At 43.9% G+C, this 26233-nt stretch overlaps 1 protein-coding gene across 1 annotated transcript in view; it reads left to right on the forward strand.

The window, feature by feature from the left end:
• Nucleotides 1-26233, forward strand: part of SCIN (scinderin) — a 97072-nt gene that overhangs the window by 10723 nt on the left and 60116 nt on the right. Inside the window, exons 2-3 of the mRNA XM_034760541.1 lie at nt 4581-4735; nt 7294-7455. Of these exons, the coding sequence (XP_034616432.1) occupies nt 4581-4735; nt 7294-7455 (317 nt within the window). The remainder of the gene's footprint in view (nt 1-4580; nt 4736-7293; nt 7456-26233) is intronic.

Raw genomic sequence — 26233 nt, forward strand, 5'->3', positions numbered from 1 at the left:
GACTAACAAATTTATTAGAGCATAAGCTTTCGTAGGCTACAGCCCACTTCTTCGGATGCATATATATATATCCGGATATGCATCCGAAGAAGTGGGCTGTAGCCTACGAAAGCTTATGCTCTAATAAATTTGTTAGTCTCTAAGGTGCCACAAGTACATCTTTACCAAGATTGCCATGGCCTCTGGTTTTTCAAGGTTTAGTTCTAGAGGCCATTTTGTTTTCTCAGAGTTGAATTATCTACACAAAAATGGATGAGCCAGAATCAGCCCTGAGGTAAATCCTCTGGGCCTGATTGTCTTCTTGCTCGCACTTGCTTTAATGGAGCCATTCCTGGCATACATATGTGTATGAGTGTGGAATCAGGCCCACTAGCTTCAATTGAGTTTGAGCTGTGTACGCCAGGCTGAATTTACCTGATATCTTAAACAATATTACATTTATTATAACAATTTTATTGCAAGACTAGGTATAGAAATAGACTGTTATCTATAACAATATTTCAGGGCCTATTTCCTTGGACTCTGGACCTATGGTATAATTACATGCTATAAACTTAAAGTATGTGCCCTACGGAAATGAATGTCCATAAATTAATTTTTAAAAGCAATTTTAAAAGCTCAGTGATTTATATGAAAGTGTGTCACCACCAGTCTGCCTGTGCCTATGTTGCTTATGGAGTTAACTGTCCTGGCCTTGGCTTTTGTGCTGGGGTACCCAGTTTACAACTTTCCACTTGCTGGTCTAGTACCTGGAAATTAATGGAGCTCTGCTCGTTGGGATCAGATTGTCAGGATTCTGCTTGTCTGTTCCGCTCTCAAAAACTCCCATTGATGGATTCTCTCTTTCCTCTGGGCTGGCATGGTTCCTTCAAACTGTCTGCTTGCTGGCTTTGTCTGATCTAAAGCTGCTTCTAGAAAGTCAGGCAGCTATATGATTCCACCCTCCAGAGGATTCTGCATAAGTTATTACTCCTCCCTTTGATTCCCTGAGAACCAGGATTTTCTCCATTTCAAAAGCAGCTCCAGCAGTTCTTCTCTCCCACTTGAGTCCTACAAGCATTCTCTAAATCTGCAAAGCAAGGCAGGATGCATATTGATATGAGGGGCTAGTTAAGTGGCCATCCTTATGGAATGTAGTCCCCTTTCTCTGCTTCTCCTTGCCCTCTCCCAGTACATGCAGGTGGAGAGGACAGTTGTCTGGTCTCCTGTGAGATGACACTTGGCTGGAGCTTCATCTCTTCCTCCATCTTTTTCTCTCCATGCAATCCCTGAAAGGTCTCTTGGCATAGACTGTCTGGAGCCTGGTGCTGAAGTAAAGTCTTAGTTTTGTCACTTTTCACCCACCTAGGGTTGCCAACTTTCTGACTGCAGAAAACCGAACACCCCTTGCCCTGCCCTGCCCCTTCTCTGAGGCCCTGCGTTCACTCACTCCATCCCCCCTCTCTCCATCGCTCGCTCTCCCCCACCCTCACTCACTCATTTTCACCAGGCTGGGGCAGAGGGTTAGTGTGAGGGAGGAGGTGAGGGCTCCGGCTGGGGGTGCGAGCTCTGGAGTGGGGCCGGGGATGCAGATTTGGGATGCGGGAGGGGACGCCAGGCTGGAGGAGGGAGTTGGGGTGTGGGAGGCGTACTGGCTCTGGGGTGAAGCCAGAAATGAGGGGGCTCCAGGGTGTGGGAGGGGGCTCCGGGCTGGGGCATAGGGTTGTGAGCTCTGGCTGGGGATACGGACTCTGGGGTGGGGCCGGGTGTGACGGGTTCGGTCACAGAGACCACCTTGGGACTGCCACCTGATGTGCTGAGACTACCTCCGAGCCCGTTTTCCTTGCCAGCTTGGGACTTCAGTACACTGTCTTGTTGAGGCAGACACGCTAGCCTGTTGCAAACACAGACCCAGGTCTGAACCACATCCCCCAAAAGCTGCAGACGTCACTGAAAACAGCTTAAGAAGTGCTCTTGTCTCTAGCACCCAGGTACCCAGTTCCCAATGGGGTCCAAACCCCAGATAAATCTGTTTTGTTCTGTATAAAACTTGTACAGGGTAAACTCATAAATTGTCCGCCCTCTATAACACTGATAGAGACGCACAGCTGTTTGCTCCCCCATGAATTAATTACTTTAGGTTAATTAATAAGCAAAAAGTGATTTTATTAAGTATAACTAGTAGGATTTAAGTGATTCCAAGTAATAACAGACAAAACAAAGTAAATTACCAAGCAAAATAAAACAAAACCACGTAAATCTAAGCCTAATAAAGTAAGAAACTGATTATAGATGAAATCTCGCCCTCAGATGTTCTAATAAGCTTCTTTCACAGACTAGACGCCATTCTAGTCTGGGCCCAATCCTTTCCCCTGGTACAGTCCTTGTTCCAGCTCAGGTGGTAGCTAGGGGATTTCTCATGATTGCAGCCCTCTTTATTCTATTCCACCCCCCATATAGCTTTGGCACAAGGCGGGAATCTTTTCTCTCTGGGTCCCCACCCCTCCTTCTAAATGGAAAAGCACCAGGTTTAAGATGGATTTCAGTACTAGGTGACATGGTCACATATCCTGTGAGACCCCAAGCCTTCATTCTTCCCGGCCTGACTCACAGGAAGGCTTGCAAGTAAACAGAGCTATTTACAACAAATTGTCCTAGTTGATGGGAGCCATCAGGATTCCAAACCACCATTAATGGCCCACACTTTGCAAAATTATAATAGGACCTCAGAGTTGTATTTCATATTTCTAGTTTCAGATACAAGAATGATACATTTATACAAATAGGATGACCACACTCAGTAGATTATAAGATTTGTAATGATACCTTACAAGAGATCTTTTGCATGAAGCATATTCCAGTTACATTATATTCATACTCATTAGCATATTTTCATAAAATTATAGAATCATAGAATATCAGGGTTGTAAGGGACCTCAGGAGGTCATCTAGTCCAACCTCCTGCTCAAAGCAGAACCAATTCCCAACTAATTTATCCCAGCCAGGGCTTTGTCAAGCCTGACCTTAAAAACCTCTAAGGAAGGAGATTCCACCACCTCTCTAGGTAACGCATTCCAGTGCTTCACCACCCTCCTAGTGAAAAAGTTTTTCCTAATATCCAACCTAAACCTCCCCCACTGCAACTTGAGACCATTACTCCTTGTTCTGTCATCTGGTACCACTGAGAACCATCTAGATCCATCCTCTTTGGAACCCCCTTTCAGGTAGTTGAAAGCAACTATCAAATTGTATGGAATGCAACGTAACACCGGGGATCAGGGGTTTGGGGTGCAGAAGGGGCATCTGGGCTGGGTCTAAGGGGTTCAGAGTGCAGTGGGGGCTCAGGGCTGGGGCAGCGGGTTGGGGTGTGGGCTCCAGGAGGAAGTTTGCGTGCAGAAGGGAGCTCAGGGCTGGGGCAGGGGGTTTCCAGCCAATGTGAGCTGAGGAGTCAGCGCTCGGGGCAGTGCCTGCGCCACAGGCAGGGGCAGCATGTGGAGCCCTCCTGGCTGCCCTGTGCATAGGAGACAGCGGGACATGCCAGCCACTTCCGGGAGCCATGCAGAGCCGGTCGCTGTGGCCAACTGGACTTTTAGTGGCCTGGTCAGCAGTGCTGACCGGAGCTGCCAGGGTCTCTTTTCAGCCAGGTGTTCAGTCAGCTAGCATCAAGGCAACAGCCGAGTTCAGTGGTTCTCTGCTATTGATGACTCAGCTGAAAGCACACAACTTTTTCCATTTAAAAAAACAACAAACATGCCCCTTATGTGATTGCTTCAGAATTTCTGAACACTGCTTCACCTCAGTGCCAGAAACCAGGCACAAACACTGCCGATAACGGAATAAAAGCCCTCTCTGATGAGACCGGTGACTACTGGTGCCTTTCCAGAGAATTAAACTTAAACACCTATCTTACTAAACATGTGCAACCTGAGTTTCTTGGACTGTAGAGAGAGTCTAATCAGGCTAGAAAGGGGTTTTTACAAAGCATGCAATAGTAGACTAAAATGAGCCTTGACCATAAATGTGGTCACACATTTCTGGTAAGACTTGTTGTGCGCTATTCTCTGAAAAGATAACACACCAAACTCAGTGTAAAAGGAACCAGTGCATTTAGCAAACTTGGTATCCTCCTCCCTCCTCAAATATTGCCCCAGGTAACTATTTTCTGCTCCCTGGCCCTCCCAAGGGTTTTCCATGTTCACGCTCAAAACAAGTCACTTTGGAAAGCCAGAAGTAGCTTTCAGAGCCATTTTTCAGGCTTGAATTTGTCTCATTAAACTAGAATGTTACTCAAGAAGATTGAGAAAGGTACTGTTTAGACACTTTTACTTCCTGTTTCTGTAGAAAGCCAGTACTGCAAGTGGCTACGAAATAGTCCTGAAGGGTGTCCGTGTTTTTGCTGAAAGGGTCCAAAGGAGGACCGGATGGGTGCATTTTCTCAGAATATAGACGGGCCATTATTCTGCTGAATGTAGCCTCAGAATATCATCACACATCTGATTATTGGGTCAGGAAAAACAATTTGCAAAACAAAAATCTAGGCTACCCATCTTATTACGCTAGGATGACTTGCTCAGTAAGGGTAATATTTTATCTTCTTTCAGGAAAAGAATGCAGCCAGGATGAAAGCACAGCTGCAGCAATCTTCACTGTTCAGATGGATGACTATCTAGGTGGGAAACCTGTGCAGAGTAGAGAAATTCAAGGACACGAGTCTACTGACTTTGTTGGATATTTCAAAGGAGGGATTAAGTACAAGGTAAGCAGTCAGCTAGGAAAATGTTTCTCCAAAACCAAACACAACTCCCCTCCTTCCCGCCCAAAGAGGTCAAAACATATCTTTGTTGGATTCTGGGATACGTTCTGCTTTCTACTTAGCTTTAATACAAAGTAACCATATTAACACAATTAATGACTATTAGAACTTTTGAAAAAAATCACAAACACAATTTCTTGACAACTTTTACTGGTATTAAAAAGAAAACAAAAGAACCATCTTTGCCTGTGGTAATTATATAGGATTACATTCTACCAAGGTTACTCATGTAGACTAGTACCTTTCTCTGCAAGTAGAATTTATTTCAGTGGGAATATTCTCAGTGTAAGGTATTGCTTGACATAAGAGTGGCAGAATCTGCGCAATAAAAGTAGGCATGAAACAATGTTTCATGGAGTACATGAAAATATTTGAAGGTCTCTGTCTAAGGGTGTCCCAGCTCACAAAAGGGTGTCTCCGTCCACTACTTCACATGCCTGCTTGTGATAGGGGAACCAATGGTTCTGTTCAAATAAGCTCTCAACTTCTAAAGATTGCAAAACTGGGCTGTTAAACCGCATGCGAGCCTGCAGTCTTGCGATTCTTGGTACTTTCTGCTTCTGGGTAAGCTGTCAATACCAGAGGAATGACCCCTGCCTCACTGGTTTCAGGCACCTCTGCTTTTGGCCTCGTACAGAATCCAGTGTTTGGAGGTGTATAAAAAAGAAAAACGTGGAAGATTCCCAGAACCTCCTTTGGCTTTTGCTTCAAAAAGTTTGGTTTCCATCTTGTATGGAGGGGTTTGCCCACTCCTGTTACATTGGAGTTTTGTATGTGTAGTAGAGCTGGCTGAAAAACAGCAAGCATTTTTCATGAAACTTTCATTGAAATTTCAAAAAGTTGAAAATTCCAACCAGCACCAGTGTCTACCTCATTTCCAGATGTAGTGCTTCCAACAGCAATAACTTCTTATCTGTGGTGTTGTCTGCAGTAGGTTGTCATAACAGCTGCTACAGAAATTCTCCTGGGCAGCAGTAGCTAATTAGTCATTTGGAGGGATGGAAACATCTCTGGGCATTAAGAATATTGTTTTGTTAATTCAACTGCTGCTTGCTGAGAAATAAATAGTCTGTGCCTTTAGGCACAACCCTGAGCAAGGGGTGTTGTGTGAACTACACAGCTCCAGGAGTAGCCTCATGACTCGTAACTCAGTCATAATTCTTATTTTGCTTCTTCCTTGAACTGGAGATTAGCAATTTGCTACTGTTCTGACCTGTCCAGTCAGATATTACCCCCAGTCTGTGCTGGCTCAGGTACAGTGGCTATTGAGCAGAGGAGCCGGAACCCAAGTTGCACTCATTCCCCACTTCTCCTTGACCATTTGCTTGAGGAAGGGAGTATATGGGGCCCCTTGTTAGGGGTCTCAAGTGCTTATTCCCCTGTGCAGGCACATAGGCCAAGTCAGTCTAGCCCCAAGGGAATACATTTAAACTCACGAAAGCTCAAACCAGTGTTTTAGATTTTCCCTGTGTGGGCAGCACACTGGGTCAGATTGCTTCCTAGGTGGTAATCATCCACTTCAGGGACAAGGAGATTACTCACAGAATTACCTTGGAATGGTCTCTCCTTCCCACACAGAACAGCATCTTGAAACCAGGACATCTCTTGAGAACGGAGGAGGGTAGGGTCATTTGCAGAGCAGTATCAGTAATGGCTTTTTTGGCGTGGAGACAATTCTGTAAAATCAGCGGTGGGAAATCATTTCGGTCAAACTGAAAATGAATTTTTTCAAATAAAATATGGTTGGTTTGTATTGTGTCGAACAAAATGTTTTATTTTGACAAAATCAGAATGTTATGATTTTGACCATTTTTTAACATTTGATTTTTAAAAAAAATGAAATTAAAGGAAATTTTGAACCAAACTCATTTTTGAATAAAAAAATTCAAATGTTTTGTTTCAACTTTAAAAAAAAATATTTTAGATTTCTTTTGAAACAATTGAGCAAACCCAACATGAACTCTCAGATCATTTTAGTGTTTCCAAATCTGCATTTTTTTCACCTGCTAGGGGGGAGTTTTGCCCATCTCTAGTCATCTGTGCAGAGGCCTTATGCCTCCATACTTCCTCCTAGCCCCTGTTGGCTCCCCTCTTGGGCTCTGCCCAGACAGTCTGGGTCAGCATTACCTTATGCTGGTTTTCCTCACGTGGTTGTGGGGAATAGTGATGGAGGGAGCAGCCAGTGCCATTCTCTGCTTCCCGCATTCAGAGGGTCCCCATAGGAACAGGGAAGGGATGTAATGATACTGATACCCATCCCTTCTGTGGTAGTTCCACACACTGGTGTATCTGAATTACAACTGCATCCCCTCTGTTCACAGAAGTGCAGGGGTTGATCTGACCCATTGTCTTTTTTTCTGGGCTGCAGTCAGTGTTGGTAATCCCAAGCAGCATGCCACATATCTCTCATTTTGTACGTGTCCGATGTCTGGTTTCTCAATGCTGCTGTAGAAAGCAAACCAAACTTAATCAAAGTTTCCATATTTGTTTTTTATATTTAGGCAGGTGGTGTTGCATCCGGATTTAAACACGTAGTCACTAACGACTTGAGTGCACAGAGGCTTCTGCATATTAAGGGCCGGAGGGTAGTGAGAGCTACAGAAGTTCCTCTCAGCTGGGCCAGTTTCAACAAAGGAGACTGTTTCATTGTTGATCTCGGAACTGTAAGTTTTTATAGCACTAAGGCTTTGAAAAATAACAGCAACATTCCTCCTAAGGTCTGAATGATAGAATGAACTGTATAACTGAACTTGTCATGGTCCCATGAACTGAACGAAAGACCCAAGCTGATGTAGTATCACATTAGGATTTGAAGGTCCTATGATAAATGACTCACAAAGGCTAGCTTTAGAAAGTTAGTTTTATTTTCTTTACCGATATCAGAGTCTTGTATAAGCAGATTCTGATTTAGGACCCAGTCTTCCTAGTCACTGAAGGCTCTGGGAGTATAGATCTTGATGTCAGTATGAGCAGGATTTTACTTAAGTCTTTATTGAGTTGTCTATAATGACACCCGGGTCCCTTCCTGGCTCTCCTGTCTTGCCAGGCTTATACATTTAAAATGGCATTCTCCAAACTGTATGGTGGATTTGGTCTCCTGTGTTCTGCTCTCCCTGTGTGCACGATGCCTATTGATATCAGGGGCAAAATATTGGAGTTGAAATTCATTTGTGGAATGATGACACAGGTTTTGCCTTAAATGCAGTTCTTAATCTTCATTATCCCTTTTCATTTATTCTCTACAAACAATGCACTCGAAACATAACCGTGAAATGAATTGTCATAACAAGCTTACAATATATATTAAACAATGATAGGCTTGCTGTAGAACTGTTTAGGTAATCTGAGATGCATTATAATTCAGAAGACACTTGTAAACAATGTTCATTTAGGGTTGAGAATATTTAAACCTTTAAACATGATCCTTTGAAGAGACAGGAGAAGGGGATTATGAGAAACAGTCCTCTACCTTGAGGCTTTCAAGTGAAAATAAACAGACTGATTTACAGCAGATGTCTTCCTCTTTATCTTACATAATTGCATATCCATACAGAAGTCTGCCTGTGTTTCCAGATCTTATCTGCACTAGTACAATGTTGCCTTCATGGAATTAATGTCTGAATTGTAGTTTAATGTTTTTATATTAAAACAAATTCCTGGGATGTAATCCACACTAGTTAAACATTACATCAATTGTCATCAGTTTAAACTTATTCACAAAACTGACACTGACATAGTTAAGGTATGAGAACACATGAAAGAAAATAACTGGACTTTCCTCTTTGCAGCAGATCTTGAGTCTAAACTCACATTAGAAACCTGACTGATTCTTTACTCTGAAAGAGAATCCTATACCTCTGCCGGGTATGCAACTTGGGTTAGGTAATATAGACCTGACCCTTTTGGGGAGGCTAGCATAGGCCCTGATCTGGGGGGTTTGTTTGGTTTATGCTTGGTATGTTTTCCTCCGTTTCTTACTCAGGGAAGATATTGGAGCATTTTGCCCTCTTTATTGGTTGTCTTGTATTTGAAAGTGTCCAGGGGCCTTTGGCTGTAATGTCTTTACAGCTTCGCACTCCTGCCAAGGTGGTGCCCTCCAACCATGGAATAAATAACCAATTGTTAAATGCCCACACTATTATCTGGAAATGGCATTTTGGGATTGGACAAAAGACACCTGGAAGAGCCAAATCCCCCCTCCAAAAATAATCCATTGACAGATTAGAATTCTGGAGCAAATAAACATGAATGGAAAATGCTGTATCTATAGCTGTGCCATCTCAGGGCCTGATCTACCCATGAGGTAGTTGCCCCTTGCAACTCCTATTGACTTCTGGCCTCCAGATTCTTCAGGTGCATTATGGGGCTAGAAAAATGTTATTTCTAGCAGCCCGCCTCCCCCCCCCCCCCCAAAAAAAAAAAAAAAAAAAGCAATGATTGCATCCTAGCTCATTTTCTATTGCTTTTGTAAAACATACTTTTTGGGTGGTGAGGATAGGAGATGAAAAAACAAAATATGTTGACATTTTTAATATTTAAATAATGTGTATGTCTGGTTCAGAGCTGTTTGAAAATGGTTGATTTGTAGGTTTTTCAGAAGGTTTCCTAAGAGAGTGGGCCAGATCCTCTTGAGCTGTGGGAGGAGCAATCTTGCCAGCCAGCCATTGGCTGACTACAGGATGACTGAACAGGAGGAGTGGGGTGCAGGAGGGCCCTGGAACCCTGAAAGTATACTAAACAAAACCAACAGGCTCTTAGTAGTGAGGACAATGGAGGGAGCCGATTTGCATGCAGATGTTCATTTTTCCATAGATCTGTAACTCCTTTGCTTTGTCTGAGAAAAGTGTAGTGTCTGATTTAAGAAGTTCCTTCATAAAGTCTGTATATTCCCTTGTTTGTCTATCATAAGATTCCCTAAGGGTTACACAGTAAAACCAGAGTACTTAGGAGGATGGAGCTCTGGGGACGGCATGTTTAAGCAGTTGAAGAGACTCTCTGGGAGGGGGGGGTGTTGCACTGATCTTGTGACTTAGTGCAGTTGGACTGCATGGTGCCACATGCCAGGGTGGGGTATTTGAGAGGATGTCTGTTCCCCAGGAATGTACCTGCTCCGACCCAGTAGGCTTAAATGTACATGGGATCAAAGAGTTTGATTCCACCAAAAGGAGGAACTCAGTCAGGGCTGTAACACCTTTTCTGGACTTCTGGGACTTCAACGAAACATCTCTACTATTATTTAATAGTATGCACTGCCTTGTGAGGACTATCAGAGACCTCTGGCAGTGGGAAATCTGTAACAGAGAATTATAGGACAGGTTTTACTGGGGAGTGCATGCGCAGTTACTTTGGCTTTGCACTGTTACAGTAAACGTACACATTTACTAGTACACATTCAGTTAGTCATTTGCCCACATATTAGAATTAATTTTTTCCTCCATCTGACCCACATGGTCACACCTCTTGAGTTTTCTGTTTGTATTTACAAACTGCATGTGTGTAGCATAAGCAAAAAGGGACCTGAATCTCATTTCTGTGTCTGTCACCTTTTTTTTTAAATGTGAAAAAATAGGCATGGTTGGTAAAAATTCATGAGCCCCATAAGTGTGGTTCTACTCTCCAATATAATCGTGATAGCCAGAAGGTAGACGATGAGGGATAATGTGACTGTGAGTGTATGGCATCTTTCACATGCAACTCTAGGGAAAGCAAAGCGTACCAAAATAAAGTCAGTTGGAGCAAGAGACAGTATTATAGTGAAACATAGGCTAAGGATACGTGAAGTCCCAGCGAATATCTCTGCAATGGAAAATGCTTGGTGGTGGTGGTGCTAGACATGCAGAAGATTCCTGCACACTTTCAGGTAACTAGCAGTCAGAACAGTGCTGGATTAAGGTATAAGCTATCTAAGCTATAACTTAGGGTCTCACAATATGAGGGGCCTCTAAAAAATAAAAAACTGACTCCATTTCAAATTTTATCAACCGATTTTGATAAATAAAGGAGACGTGGGAAAAAAGATTCTAAATATAGACATTTTCATTCAAATATGACAAAAATATGCACATCTGGCTACACAAATACCCTTACCCTACCCTTACCCTTCACTAATTGTACATTATTGACAGGCAAGAGGCCAGGGCTGAGGGAAAAAACAATAATTGCACTTGTAAAATTATTATTTCTATGAGTAAGTCTGCTATCAGTCTCCTAAGGCAGCATTTCGTTGGCCAGCTGCTACTGGTAAAATTCTGACCATGTCTTTATAACTTATTTAAATAAATAAATCTCACTGCCAATAAAATCAGGGAAAATGTGAGGTCGGAGATGGCAATGTTGTGAAGCAATCCTGCCAAGCTCACACTTGTATGTTAGTGTGTTCGTTCTTCTTTTGATCTGTACATACGTACAACTGTGTATTTTAGTGTGCACGCCGCTTTCTGCTTCATGCGCTATCCATGCTTCACATGATTGAGTTTGCAGGTGATGATCTTATGGACTTGGATCCAGTGGATCTTGAGGAGGATAAATTTTGTGTTGCTTCCCTCTGTCAGTTTCGGGAACCTTCACAGTAAATATCAGAGTGCTGATGAAAGGATAAATAGAGGGTTTTGAGAGAAGTGAAGGAAAATATACATATATATCAAAATATTCTGAGTCCTTAATTTGAAATAACTTGCTCACCATGTGCATATATAATTTATAGGCTATTAAAGCCTATAATATTCATTATATTTGCTTGCATATAGGCTAGTTTTTCTCACTTTCTCAATGCCTGTCTAGAGATTAACAGTCTTTTTTCTGGTAAATTCTTTCTTTCTTTTTTGCACATCTAGCTTGTTGTCACTCTGTGTCCGACGTGTTTACTCAAGATTAATTAGTGGTCCTGGGGGAGACAGAGGATAGAGAAGTGAATGTGAAGAGAGATGTTTGCCTAGAAAAAAGACTGGGATTTTCTGCTTGGCTGGTTTGGAGCATGCAAGATAATATTTTATTATAGGTAGTATGCTATGTAAAAATTCTTATATAGACTTTTATAAATCACATATATACATAATAAAAAATTTTATTTTTATAGTATGGCAAAAGCAAAATCCCAACAATTCATTGTTTCATAGCGAAAATTAAATCGAAATAAAAATGTGTAAATATATAATATATATGGTCTGGATAAACTTTATATTTCCCTAACAAAATTAATCAAACATTTTTTCATTTATTGATATGAAAAGAAGGATAATTTTCCTTATTCATGATGTAAAAAAAATTATATATTCATTCTTGTTTTCCTGTGAGAACATAGCACTAACTTTCACAGAAATATGTTGGTAAAATAACAGTGCTTTTTGGTATGTGTAGAATTTATTTATAATATAATAAAATTATTTTTTTTACTGGTTTCAATAGAAATTTTCTGCTACTAATTTTAGTACCAATGCTAGGTAATTCAGCATAAACTTCTATTAAAAACACAACAAATCTATTTATTGGAAAAATACAACCTGCATACAATTTTCTGATGGTTTGCTTATTACTTGGGTGTAATTCGTATCAGTATAACTAATAGTTGAGCTTTAAGCCTGTGAGTTATGTGCATCATATATCCTTTATTGCCTCTTGTATCCTCTATTGCCATCTTATATGCTCTTATATCCTCATTGCATATTCAGATAAGGAATTTCACATTTAGATGCCTCATCAGAGAAGAAAATTTTCCTGAGAACTCTTCTGGTACATTGTATTTTTACTATATTTTTTTAATTTTGTATTTTTTTTATATTGTTTACTTCTACTTTACTTAGGTGGAGTACAAGCGTCGATTCGGGGATCGATTGTCGCGTCCCGACGAGACGTGATAATTCGGTCCCTGAGAGATCGATTTCTACCCGCCGATTCAGGCGGGTAGTGTAGACGTAGCCTTACATACGCAATTAGTTCGAACAATTTATCTAAAATTTCTTTCTGTCATGTCATCGTTACAGAGAGGGCTACTGAAAATGAAGATTATTATTCTATTTTTACAACTTTGCCTGTGTATATATGCAAATATAAAGCTTTCGTGTTTATATATTCAATGTCCTTTCTGTGAAGATAATAAACTCATTAATTGTAGTTAGCCTGAGGTAAAATCCTAAGTGAAGACAAGGCAGTTTGTAGCTTTCACCAGGGCCGGCTCTAGGCACCAGCAAAACAAGCTGGTGCTTGGGGCGGCACATTTTTAGGGGCGGCATTCTGGCGCGGGCCATGCCGCCCCTAAAAATGTGCCCTGGCCGCCCTAACTCACCTCCGCTGCTGCCGCTCGCGCGCCGCTGCTCGCCCTCCCTCCCAGGCTCTCAAACCCGGGAGGGAGGGGGAGATCCCCAGCGGCCGTGGCGCACGCGCTGCTTCTCCCTCTCCCTCCCTTCCTCCCGCCCTCCCTCCCTCCTAGGCTTGAGAGCCTGGGGGGAGGAGGCAGGGCTGGGGGTTTGGGGAAGGGGCGGAGTTGAGGCGGGGCCGGGGGTGGGGTAAGAAAAAAACGAGGGGGGGGGGGGGGCCAAAATTGTTTTTGCTTGGGGCGGCAAAAATCCTAGAGCCGGCCCTGGCTTTCACACAAGTTACTATGGGAGTGTCTGGAGTGTACCTTGACCTGCTGACAAATATGAAAATTGCAAAGTACTTTGTCTTCACTGGAATTTTACCTCACATTAGTTAACTGGAACTAGCCAACATGTGGTAAGAACACAGCTGTTTTCCTAGGGAAGAGAAGTGAGATGAGGTGGGGGTAGAAGGAGTGGAACACATTGCAAAATTAATGGGAAGTAATGTAAATATTTTACACTTTCTTACTTTCAAGTTTTTGAAAGTTACCCGGCTTTATACCATGCAGCAAACAGGTTACTGAGTGTCATTTTATTTGATAATCAAAAATCTGATAGTGTTAATGCCCCCTTGGTCCAGTTTATGTGATCTTCCATTACATATCTTATTGTGGTTATTCTTGCCTGCGTACCAGTATAATCTAATCCAGCACTGCAGTTTCCTTCAAGCTCGTTTTTAAAAAAGACCACACACAGACAGAAACTGTGTTTATATATATTTTGTTTTCACTTTTGCCCAAACTAAGGGCAACATATTCTACCCTCAGTAATCTTCGTGTAATTGAGAGTAATGTCTACACTGCAGTTGAAAACCCATAGCTGGCCCGTGCCAGCTGACTTGGTCTAAGAGGCTCATGCTAAGGGGCTGTTTAATTGCAATATAGATGTTTGGGCTTGGGCTGGAGTCTGGGCTCCAGGACCCTACGAGGTGGAAGGGTCCCAGAGCTCGGGCTGCAGCTGGAGCCCAAAAGTTTACACTGCAGTTAAACAGTCCCTTAGCCCGAGTCCCACAGGCCCTCCGTGGGTGTCTAATTGCAGTATAGACATACCTTGATTGCCCAACTTCAGCTCCCCATCCTCTCCCCCTCCCTCCAATCCAACACCTAGCTTAATCTTATGTGATTTGTTTTATTACCTGGGCTTTGAAGTCAATGGGGATTTTATTGGTGTAGCAGAAAACAAAATTTAAACCAAATTCTCTGTACGCAAGTAAGTGAATGACAGCAGTTTTGTGTGTGTATGTATCTACAGAGAGGCAAAGTTGGGATCGGATCCAAACTTCCCCAAAGTCTGGGGCTGTGTGTATCTGGGGCTTTGGTTTGGGCCTGTTTCTACTACTGCATCCGACTTCAAAGAGGAAGGGCCAGACATTAATGTTCTCTTTTCTATTTAAGTGATCAGAACATGCGACTTCTGAGTTGCCTAGCATATGGTTACTGAACAATCTATAGTTTAAGGAACAAGACATGTGGAAATAGTATACATGGAAAGGCAGCTAGTGAAAACTGTTCATTCAATGTATTCAGCTCCTCCTTATCAACTTCTCACAGAAGTTAATTCTGCTCATTTCATGAACATAGGTTTTTACTCCAAATACTCTACAGCTTGTGTTATTTAAACTCTAATCTCAAAGCCTTTAAAAGGCGAGGTTTAAAGAAGCCATGAAAGATAGTGTCCAATGTGGGTTTTTTCTATACAGTATAGTGCATCTGTTTTTGCTAGGAGTTATGCAGCTGCTGAAACTACTGAAATGGGGAGTGTAATGTGCTCAGTGGCCTGTCACTTGTAGGGGAGAAAGTCTCTATCGCTGACTAGCATGTGATCAGCACAGTATCAAGAGTAAGACATAGGCTCGATATATACTAGGAACTTGGTGAAACAGATTATGGAACAAAAACTTTGTACTCCAGTCCATTGATGCCCTTGCTGTGAAATTATTTTAGTTTATTAGAATTTTTATGGCACTTGTTTTTGGCTTTCTTAACTTTTCTCTTTTCAGCCCTGGCTAGGATTTTATAGTACATGGACAGTGCACATATTTTCATTTGCCTTCAATCAGGACAGGGTGCCAACTGAATACAAAGTGCACTGTATGTGGAGAAAGGGGGGGGAGGGGGAATTCATACCAAACCTCCTCTGAATGAAGCAAGTGTTTTTGCCTGTACTGTTATTAACACCCACACCCAGTTCAGAGCCAGAAATGGATGCACTGGGATGTGCTTTCATAATTTCTCTCCAGTAATTGCTTGCACCATTCATTTTAAGATCTCAGAGTTCTTTGCAAACTGTAAGTAATCAAGCCTCTGAACACTTTTGTTTAGCAGGTAAGTATTGCTATATCATTCTTTCAAATGAGATCTCATGTCACTCAGCATGCCACTAGCCAGGGCTGGCTCCAGGGTTTTCGCCACCGCAAGCAGCGCAAAAAAAAAAAAAAAAAAAAAAAAGTCGCGATCTGCGGCAGCAATTTGGCGGGAGATCCTTTGCTCCGAGTGGGAGTGAGGGACCGTCCGCCGAATTGCCGCCCAACAGCTGGATGTGCCGCCCCTCTCCGGAGTGGCCACCCCAAGCACCTGCTTGGCAAGCTGGTGCCTGGAGCCAGCCCTGCCACTAGCAGTCAGAAGAAGAGCCCAGGACTACTGATTCCTAGTTACACACTGTGCCCAGTACACCAAACTATATTGTCCCTTCTACACTAATATGTTGAAAAGGGAGAATTCTTCTTTGAGTTGATGCAGCTGTGTATTTCATGTAGGTGTGTACACACACCCAGCTCACTGAAACTAGAGAACTTTGCCTAGCATCCATACAGGGACGGTGGTTATGCCATGTGGCTCTAGCCTCTCCTTTGGCTATATAAGAGCAGTGCTGCCCCAACCCCCTCCTCAGTTCCTTCTCACTGCCCACGGCTAGAGTCAGCGCTTGGTGTGGTGTTTTCACCTCATGTTTTCAGTCTCAGTTTTCTGAGAGATTTTTTCCCCCTCTAGATAATAGTTGATTAGTAGAACCTTAGGTTTAGTTTAGTGTTAGTATAGTGTTGGAGTAGTTGCAGGGCCGGCTCCAGGGTTTTGGCCACCCCAAGCAGCCCAAAAAAAAAAAAAGCCACAATCTATAATTAATGGAGATATCCCATCTCCTAGAACTGGAAGGGACCTTGAAAGATCATCGAGTCTAGCCCCCTGCCTTCATTAGCAGGACCAAGTACTGATTTTTGCCGCAGATCCCCAAGTGGCCCCCTCAAGGATTGAACTCACAACCCTGGGTTTAACAGGCCAGTGCTCAAACCACTGAGCTATCCCTCCCTCTGCAGCAGCAATTCAGCGGAAGGTCCTTCGCTCCGAGCTGGAGTGAGGGACTGTCTGCCAAATTGCCACCAAATACCTGGACGTGCTGCCCCTCCCCTGAGTGGCCGCCCCAAGCACCTGCTTGCCAGGCTGGTGCCTGGAGCTGGCCCTGAATAGTTGGCTGCCTTGTGTGATGTCCTCACCAGGGTTCAAGCATTGTCCATCGTGTGCGGGAGCCATTCCCAATAGTGATCCCCACAAGAGGTGCTTGTTGTGTCTCAGTGATTGACACATTAAGGAACAGTGCTCCATCTGTAAGTCATTCAAAAAGAGGATACAAGTGTTGAGAGACTTATGGCTGAAGCAGTACCTTCCGAAGCAGGCCCTGAGATCAGCTTTGGCACTGAGGCCCTCATGTGATTGGTGGTCGCCTGTGGAACTGGCAAGTGATGCTGCACCATGTTCAGATCCTGCAATTTCCCCCAAGAGGAGGAGGATTCATTCTCCCTCTCATGTGGTGAGGAAGAAGTCCCGTAAGACTAATCAGGACCACTCTCCGGTTCGGGTAGACTCTTCCTCATCTTCTACGGGGAGTACTGACAGCACCAGACTCCTTCCTACATGTGGATGGAACAGGGCCATCCAACCACTTACCAGTACCCCGCTGAGATCAGTGAGAGCCCATATCCTCAACTCCAGTTCCAGCCTTGCGGGGGGTCTGAGTCCAATACTGAAGACCTAGGGACCAGCACCGACTGTTTCCACATCAGTGGGTCTTCAGTCTTGCTTTGCCTCTCAGTCCCTGAGTCTCCAGTAGTTCAGGAGTTTTCCAGTATTTTCTGGTGTTTCCAGGAGTTTCTAGCACTTCATCCTCCATTGTGTCCTTGGCACCTTCTGGTCTGTATTGTGACAGCATACAAAATAGCTCAGATTGCATCTGCCCAAAGGGCTTAAACTCTTTTCGCGAGGGCCCTGGCATTTTGAAAACCACTGATTTAGACACAGCAGGTCGTGATCCAATACTGGAATTGAAGGCACTGAGTCGTGGCGGCTCCAGTCAGCACTGCTGATTGGGCCATTAAAAGTCCCATCGGTGGTGCTGCCTGGCTAAGGCAAGTTAGTTCCTACCTGTTCCGATGCTGCGCTGTGCCCCGGAAGCGGCCAGCAGCAGGTCTGGCTCCTAGGTTGGGGAAGGGAGGGGGGCACGGGGCTCAGCGCGCTGCCCCTGCCCCAAGCACCGGCTCCACACTCCCATTGGCCAGTTCCTGGCCAATGGGAGCTGGGGGGCGGTGCCTGTGGGCGAGAGCCACGCTGAGCCACTTACGTGCCTCCACCTAGGAGCTGGACCAGCTGCTGGGCGCAGCGCAGTCCGCGGTGCCAGGACAGCAGGTAGCCTGCCTTAGCACCCCAGCTGCGCTGCTGACCGGGAGCCACCTGAGGTAAGCCTGTGCCCCAATCCCCTGCCCCAGCCCTGAGCCCTCCCCCCCCCAAACCCAGAGCCCCCTTCTGCATGCCAAACCCCTCATCCCTGGCTCCACCCCAGACCTGCACCCAGAGCCCTGACCCCCCCTGCTCCCGCATCCCGACCCTCTGCCCCAGCCCTGAGCCCTCCCCAAATCCCTCATCCCTGGTCTCACCCCAGAGCCTACACCCCCAGCCCAGAACCCTGATCCCCTCCCGCATCCCAACCCCTGCCCCAACCCAGAGCCCCCTCCTACCTGTATTCTGCAACCCATCCTCCATCCCTTCTGCACTGAGGTCCTTACTTTTGATGTTTGGTGCAAAGGAACTGAGGGAGGATGGGGGGGCGGTGCTGCCTTTATACACCCAGAAGAGGGGGTAGGGCCATAGGGCATGAGCGCTGCCACTGTGGGTACTGCTAGGCAAAGTTTTCTGGCTTCGGGACACTGGAGGCACACACACCTACATGGAATACATGTGCGCATCCAGAGACTACCTATACCTGCTGATAGTGGGGGGCAGAGTGAGGACAGCAGCAGGGGCACATGACCATGCATGCCCCCTCCCCTCACATGCATGACCTCTGTGTGCATCACATCTCAAAGAACAACAGGTACAATACAGATAAATAACTGTTTTAGCTGAGGAGCTAGATGCTTTCTTCACACAAAAGCAGCAGGACAGAGAGAGCACTAGAAATGTGGACCTGTTACTATGCCAGTTTGTACACTGCAGCTCCAAGGGGGAAAGGTCTGCTGGCAAGTATCTGCAGCCAGACACCCATCGGTCAGTACATAAAGTGCAGTCAACAGCGCACGGTTATGGAGAAAAGATGGAAACTGTAACCCAATTTCACCTTAAACTTGAAAACCAGAAGGCAAATAACAAAAAATTCAACAATTTTTTTTTTTTCAAATTGTGATTTTAAAGTCAGTCATGATTTTTTAGAGGCCTGACTCAGACTTTTGAACTCTTACACTTGACAATAGTCTAATCCTGCCCTCGCTGGTAGGATTGTGGCAGGAGATGTAACATGAGACAGCATCCAGGCATCTCCTGCCTGCATCAGCCAGGGCAGGATTTGAATCTCTCATTTTAGCATATGACCTCCATGCATGCATTGGTGAACAGTTACGCACACAAGTAGTCCTATAGACTTGAATTCAGTGAAATTGCTCATGTGAATAGCTGCTCACCAATGTGAGGAAGGAGATAATTTGTCCCTCAGTGACATTAAAAATATATAATAGAGATGGATATAAAGCACTATTCATACCAGTAACAAAACATACCTCTGTAACATACATAGTAATTTTGATTCCTCTCAAGCTGACTGTTAATATAATTTCAGAAATGGACTTCTGAAAAATAAACAGGGTATAGCATAGGAATTACACATGAATTAACATGCTGTTTTGAGAAGAGTGAGCATTTGAAGGCTATTTTCACTCTTACAGATATTTGATTTGTCAGCCTTCCAATTCAGAATAATTCTAGTAAAGTAAGACTAAAAATAGGTTAAGTAAATTCTGTTAAATTATGTATCCTGTACCTGAAGTTCAGCATGTAACATTTTTCCTATAAACAATATTTTATATTGCATAAATCTTTAATGTATATTCTAATTCTGCTGCTTAGATGGAGATAGTAAAAAATAATACTTTGAACGCAAAACACACAAATTAATTTTCACAACACTCCTGTGTGATTGGCGCAGTATGTATCATCCATTCGACAGATGACTCAATTGAAATAGAGTGATTAACTTGCTTGAGGTTGCTCAGCTAACCACTGAAAGGCTAAGAATAAGACCCAGGAACCCTGACTATCTACTGCACTATCTTGGTCCCTAATGTATTCATTTCCTGTGTGAACTCCCTCACCTCTTCCTGGGCCTCTCACTTGACTAAGAACATTCTAAAACTTGAAAATTGATTGACAAGCTCGACAATCTAGGGCTAACTCTTTTTTTATGGTCGTATTGTTTTCTTCCACAAATTTCAAATTGAATCCCATTGTTTTTTGTAAAACTGGACTGTTGCAAAACCCACTAACATGTTTTTGTATGCTTTCTTGCAATCATCTTTTTTTTACTAAATCAATTTAAATTAAGTTGGAGGCTGCTAGTCCATCATGTGTACTGTGTCCTTATAGTGATTTTTAATAATGGAAATTGAAAAGGATCACATAAGTTGCTGTATATATGGAATAGTATTAAAAATATATTCATATTTATATTTTAATTTTCTGTACACACTAATTAGACTAGAAGCACAAGTGTATAATATCCTGGATAATATTTGCTTGGTTTTGTGCTTCAAGACTTCAGTTGTTTAGGTGATTCTCTTCAGGGAAGTAGTATAGAATTTTTATATTTGAGCTAGTAGAAACAGTGGACCATATCCTTACCTGATGTAAATGACAGGTTCCACTGATGTCAACTGAGTTATATTGATTTATAGCAGCTGAGGATGCTATAGTATCTGACCCTGGCTCCAACTCTCAGCTTCGATTCCTAGTTCTGATTCAGGCTTGACTCTTGGATCTGGTAATTGGCAGTTGACTCTGCTGCTGACCTTTGGCTTTGTTCCCCTACGTGGATACCAGCTCTGAATATTAGGCCAGACCACCTCAATCTTGGTCCCTAACACTGATATCCGCAATTGGGACTTGTGGCTTGGCACTGGCAGTCCACAGTCTGGAAAAACAGCTGGGCAGGATGGCCAAGCCAGAGATCTTAGTTCTTTTTCCCCCATGACAATTCTGACTTCTGCCACTCTCTGTCTAAACTCCTTTTTGTACCTTACCCATGCCATGCACCCCTATGTAGTGTGAACCCTTGCAATTATGTTCTCATAAACACTCCTCCCAGGGTTTCTCTCACAAATTATACTCTCATGTATGTGAAATGACAGTCCGATTCTTAAGGGTCTGGGCTACCTGGGGCTTGTCTTCATCCTTTTTTTCCTTTTTTCCCCCGTGTCCTCAGCCAGATCCTCATGGAAAAAGTAGGAGGAACAACTCCACAAACTGCTCTTTCCATATTTTTCCTTTGCCACTTTAGATAAATGAGTCCTAACAGGCCAGTCAGGTTCAGCATATCCCTGAGCTTTGGCACCTGTATCACCCACTTGTACCTTGTTAGAAACTGTTACAGTACCTGAAGCCCCAAGAGGTGTGCTGTTCCGGGAGATTAGGGGGTGGGGGTCTCCTGCCCTGGTAGCTCAATGGCCTACTGTGGAACACTGACCCCACCCCAAACCTGTGACAGTGTTGCTCCTCCATCTGGGCAGCCAAGGCCAACAATCTTGCCAAATCATCTCAAAGCCTGTGCATTAGATGGCATGGCCAAGGTAGGTGGGAGCTGGGTGGCTACCTCTGGCACGGTGCACAGCACACCACAGCCAGTGCCTTCCCCTACTGGGGGCCATTGACCCCCATTCTTGGAACCCAGGGGCCTCAGCTGGCCTCCCTGCTGGCTAAAGGAGAGAGAGGCACAACCCAGAGACAGTCTCACCCTCTTCATCCTCCAAATCAACCTCAGTCAGGTTGAGACCCTCGCTTCCCACAGACTCAGACCCCTGTGAATGGGATTTGGGCTCCCACCTGGCGGGGAGGTGCCCATCACCTAATTCACTACCTACTGTAAGATGAACGTTTCCAGCAATGGTCATGAGGTGTTCATCCTCTAGCTCCCGACCTCCGGTAACGCTTTCTCAGCATTGGGGCCATGCTAGCTGGCCTCTCCGCTGTAAAGTCTTGTGGAAACCGAGAATCTCTCTTCCCCACCGGGCAGCGAGCGTAGGCCCACAATGCCCTGGCAAAACTACGGAAAGAAACCCTCACCCCCACCCCAGGGGAAACCACCCCTTAATGCATCCGGGAGGGCTGGATTGGCCCCTTCCAGGCCATGAGAAGCCCTTCTAGAAGCCCTGTCCCCTTCTATGGTCTTTCTTCCCCAAGCACAACAGACTCCTGCTGTGGCAGCACAGGAAGGGGCCACTGCCAGAGAGGCAGCCACTGCTGCTGCCGGCCCCATATCCCAGGACACCCTGCAGCTACAGGCTTGGTCCCACTGCGCGAATGGGGGAATGGCCCAAGGCCATCCCTGCACTAGCTTCCTCATCACGGGGGCCCTGACGTAGCCCCTCACCCCATGAGCTGAAGTGGTGGGGAGGGGACTCAGCCGCAGGCCGAGTCCCAGTCGAGCAGCTCCTGGAGCGGGCACCCTCAGTAGCAGCATGGCCCTCATCCCTCTCTCTTGTGAGCAGATGGACGGGGGCAGCAGTAGCGTGCCCAGGCTCAGCTGAAGGCCCTGGAGGCCTGGAGCCAGCCACATCAACTCCCTCCCCTCAACATGGCTTCTTCTCCTCAATGGGCTGTGCTGCCAGCTTGGGGACCAGGAGTACAACCCCTGTGGCAGGACAAAGACCCCTTTGACAGGGTGCAGCCCCACAAGCAGGAAGAGGGATCCCAGAGCTTCTACTTTTCTCTTCACATGCTGCCTCTACTGGGTGCAGAAGCTGCCTCGATTTTCCTTCTCCTGGCATCCTGGAACTGGGAACTTAAAAAAATCCTGGGGGGAAAAAATTAGGAATCCTGGATCTGGGGAACCCAAAAAGTAACCTTGCTGCTGCTGAAATAGAGCAAAAAGCCTCCCTTCCCACCCATCCCCTCAATGTCCCAGGCTAGGCTTTAAATTAATGGGGGGGGACACACACCAATCTGCTTCCCTCCTTCCCCAGCTGGTTAAATGGGTGGCTAGAACCTCCGGAGTGCATCCCCTGCATTGCCCAGTGAGTGCTTTCCTCCCCCTTTCTATTGGGGCAGTCCTAATCACTGCTTGTCCCATCAAATTTTCCATCCATTCATGTAGGTGGGTGCAGATGAAAAGGATATCTCTGCAGATGGAGCTGGCTTTCTAGGATATATCTACCTTGCAATTAAACACCCGTGGCTGGCCTGTGTCAGCTGAGTCGAGCTTGTGGGGCTGTAAAATTGCAGTGTAGATGTTCAGGCCAGGGCTGGAGCTCAAGCTCTGGGACCCTATGTGGGGGGACTGTTCCAGAGCCTGGGCTGCAACCTCAGACTAGACGTCTGCACCTGCAGTTTTACATCCCTATAGCCCGAGCCCTGTGAGCCAGAGTCAGCTAACACAGGCCAGCTGTGAGTGTTTAATTACACTGTATATATAACCCTAGTGTTTTCCCTGGGCTGGGCTGGGCTGGGTGGAGGTTTGCAAATATCATGTCTGCCTAATGGGATGATATGAGAGGATCTAAAGGAGATCTCTTTGTGGAGATTTCCTCCCACAGAAGCCCATTCCACAGATTTAACATATGGGGTCATCAAACCATTGTGTCCCGCTTTTAGAAAAAAAATACCTTCCCTGGGCTCACCACGTACATATTAGGTTTAATTCCATACAAATAAAAAACAAAATACAGTCAGCCATGTTAATTCCACTGGAAGAAACTGGGGCCAAGATTTTGTCAAAAGTGATTTAAGGTACCTCGATTTTTGGGTGTCTCACTTCAGCCTTAAAGGGGCTTGGTTTTCAGAATGTGCTGAAAACCAGGTCCCCTTAAGATGCATTAAGATGGCACCCCAAATCATTAGTCACTTTTGATAATCTTGGCCTTATTTTTTTAAATGCAAATGACAGTTCAGTGTCAGTATTGTTAATATTGTAGTATATATTTATAGAGCTGCCAGTCATCCTCCAAGACTGGACTTCACACAGCTAGGTATTGTTTATTTAAAGAAGAGAGAGTCAAGGTGCAAAGAATATTACTCGTATGTAGTGTAGTAGAAACCTGGTGAACTTTAACCTTAATGAACGTGCTGGAGAGAGATTCTTTCAACTTGCAAAGCACACAGTGATAAGGCAAGACTTCCTTAATCTCTCCAGTTAATTTTGTAGAAACAGATTTTATTTCTCCTCCTTATTGCTTCTATATCTCGCGAGAAATAACAAACTCTTATTTATTGCTGATACATCTTCAGTGGTCCCAGCATGTGTTGCTGATGTTTGAAATCAGCTAAATTGGGAGCAACAAAGAGAAAAGTTCAGAGTAACAGCCGTGTTAGTTTGTATCTGCAAAAAGAAGAACAGGAGTACTTGTGGCACTTTAGAGACTAACAAATTTATTAGAGCATAAGCTTTCGTGGACTACAGCCCACTTCTTAATATGCATCCGAAGAAGTGGGCTGTAGTCCACGAAAGCTTATGCTCTAATAAAAGAGAAAAGGAAGATGAGAATGAAAAGTAAGCCTGAAATATGTGTTTGAGTGTTTCACTTCTGCAGAAATATAATATGAACAATAGGTATATATGCACCCAGAAAGTCTTTGAGAATTTAGGAAAAAAATCAAAAATACATGAGAAACAGATCAGGGGGAAACAATTTGGATAAAATTATAGTTCCTTTATCTTTCACTTAAACTTAAAGCAAACCTTTGCTGAAGTTTCAAAAAGTTTGGTACTTCTCTCTTTTTAGTATCTGGACCTCCATGGTTCTGCTTCTTGTGAGAAAACCAGCAGTATTGAAATGATGAGACTATTTTTTTCCCCCAGAGTTTGCAGCCTAATTCGTAGTAGTACCAAAGATCTTGCAGGTGAGACTTCTTACAAGATTTCCAGTTGGGTTCTGCAGATCTAAGAAATTTGGATGAAGAAGTGAACTTCTGGGTGCTTCTCAGAACCAAATTCTAAGTCTTTTGAGATCTGTCCATCACTGAGGCCCTGTTTACAAACTGATCAATTTGATTGGCATAGCTATTGCAAAAAAAACTATTCCACAATTGCTATTTCAGAATAACTCCCCATGCGGACACTATTCCAGAAAAAAGTGTCTTTATTCCACAGTAATTACTCCATTCACAAAGCCAAGTAATTATTCTGGAATAAAATCAATGTTATTCTGGAATAGAGTGCCCAAATGGAACAGTTAAACTGGAATAGCTCTGTGTAGACAAGACCTAAAATAAATGAGATTTTAGGAAGAAAATAAAAAGGTGAATGGAGTTATAGGTGTGCGAAGGATTTCTGAGAAGAGACTTCTTGTTTATAGCTCCTCTCTCTCTCTCCTCCATTCAATGAATGAGCAATAAAACAACACTAAACACTCCATTTGAGATCTCCTGCTATCTTCATATGCGTTGTCATATTTGTTTACAACAAGCATTAATTTTATGCAGTATGATTACAAAGGAAAAATATTTGTTTCTCAGTATTGGTTTATTACCTTATGCTTTACTAAGTCCCAGTGTCTTTTCTCTGTCGTTCATTAGGTACACCTTATTTGTTCAGTATTTATGTTTTTAATACACCTCTACCACGATATAACGCTGTCCTCGGGAGCCAAAAAATCTTACCGTGTTATAGGTGAAACTGCGTTATATTGAACTTGCTTTGATCCGCCGGAGTGCACAGCCCCGCCCTCCCGGAGCACTGCTTTACCACGTTATATCTGAATTCGTGTTATATTGGGTCGCGTTATATCGGGGTAGAGGTGTACATCCTTCTAATATTTTTGGCTTTGGTAAATGTTTTGCCTACATTTGTTGAATGGGGTTAATTAAGTGGATGCTACATGGTCTTTCTAAGACATCCCTGATTTCCTAACCTCACCCTTAGTTGTTTTTGAATAAAAAATATGGTAAATGAGACTGGATTTGCAATGGTTTTTACTCTATACTTAGGTTTGGCAGAATTCAATTTCTTTGAATAATTTTGATGGATGATATAAATGTTTGTTTTAAAGCATTTTTTCTTTATCATTTTTTTCAAAATGTGCACAGTTGCAAGAAAATATGGGAGGCAGGCAACAGAAGGGTCAGTTAATTATTTAATGACAGTAGACATTGATTTCAAAAAGTTAAAGCTTTGTAACTGCTAAAACACAAATTGTAAACAACATTTGTCAAAGTATAAAAAGTAAATATCCTTAAATCAAACTTTAATAAGATCTCAACCAGCATTTTTGTTTCTTTGCCTCCTATCAATCATTTTTTTTCATCTGTTTCTTTGTGTACAGTGAAATTGACGTTTACTGAAATTTACCAATAAAAATATAATCCTTCCGAGCCTACCTATACTCAGGCTACGTCTACGCTACCCGCCTGAATCGGTGGGTAGAAATCGATCTCTCGGGGATCGAATTATTGTGTCTCACCGGGACGCGACAATCGATCCCCGAATTGACGCTTGTACTCCACCCAGCAGAGGTAGGAGTAAGCGCCGTTGTCGGGGGAGCCGCGGAGGTCGATTTGCCGCCGTCCTCACAGAGGGGTAAGTCGGCTCCGATACGTTGAATTCAGCTACGCTATTCTCATAGCTG

The sequence above is a fragment of the Trachemys scripta genome, chromosome 2 (assembly GCF_013100865.1).
Source record: "Trachemys scripta elegans isolate TJP31775 chromosome 2, CAS_Tse_1.0, whole genome shotgun sequence".
NCBI lineage: Eukaryota > Metazoa > Chordata > Testudines > Emydidae > Trachemys > Trachemys scripta.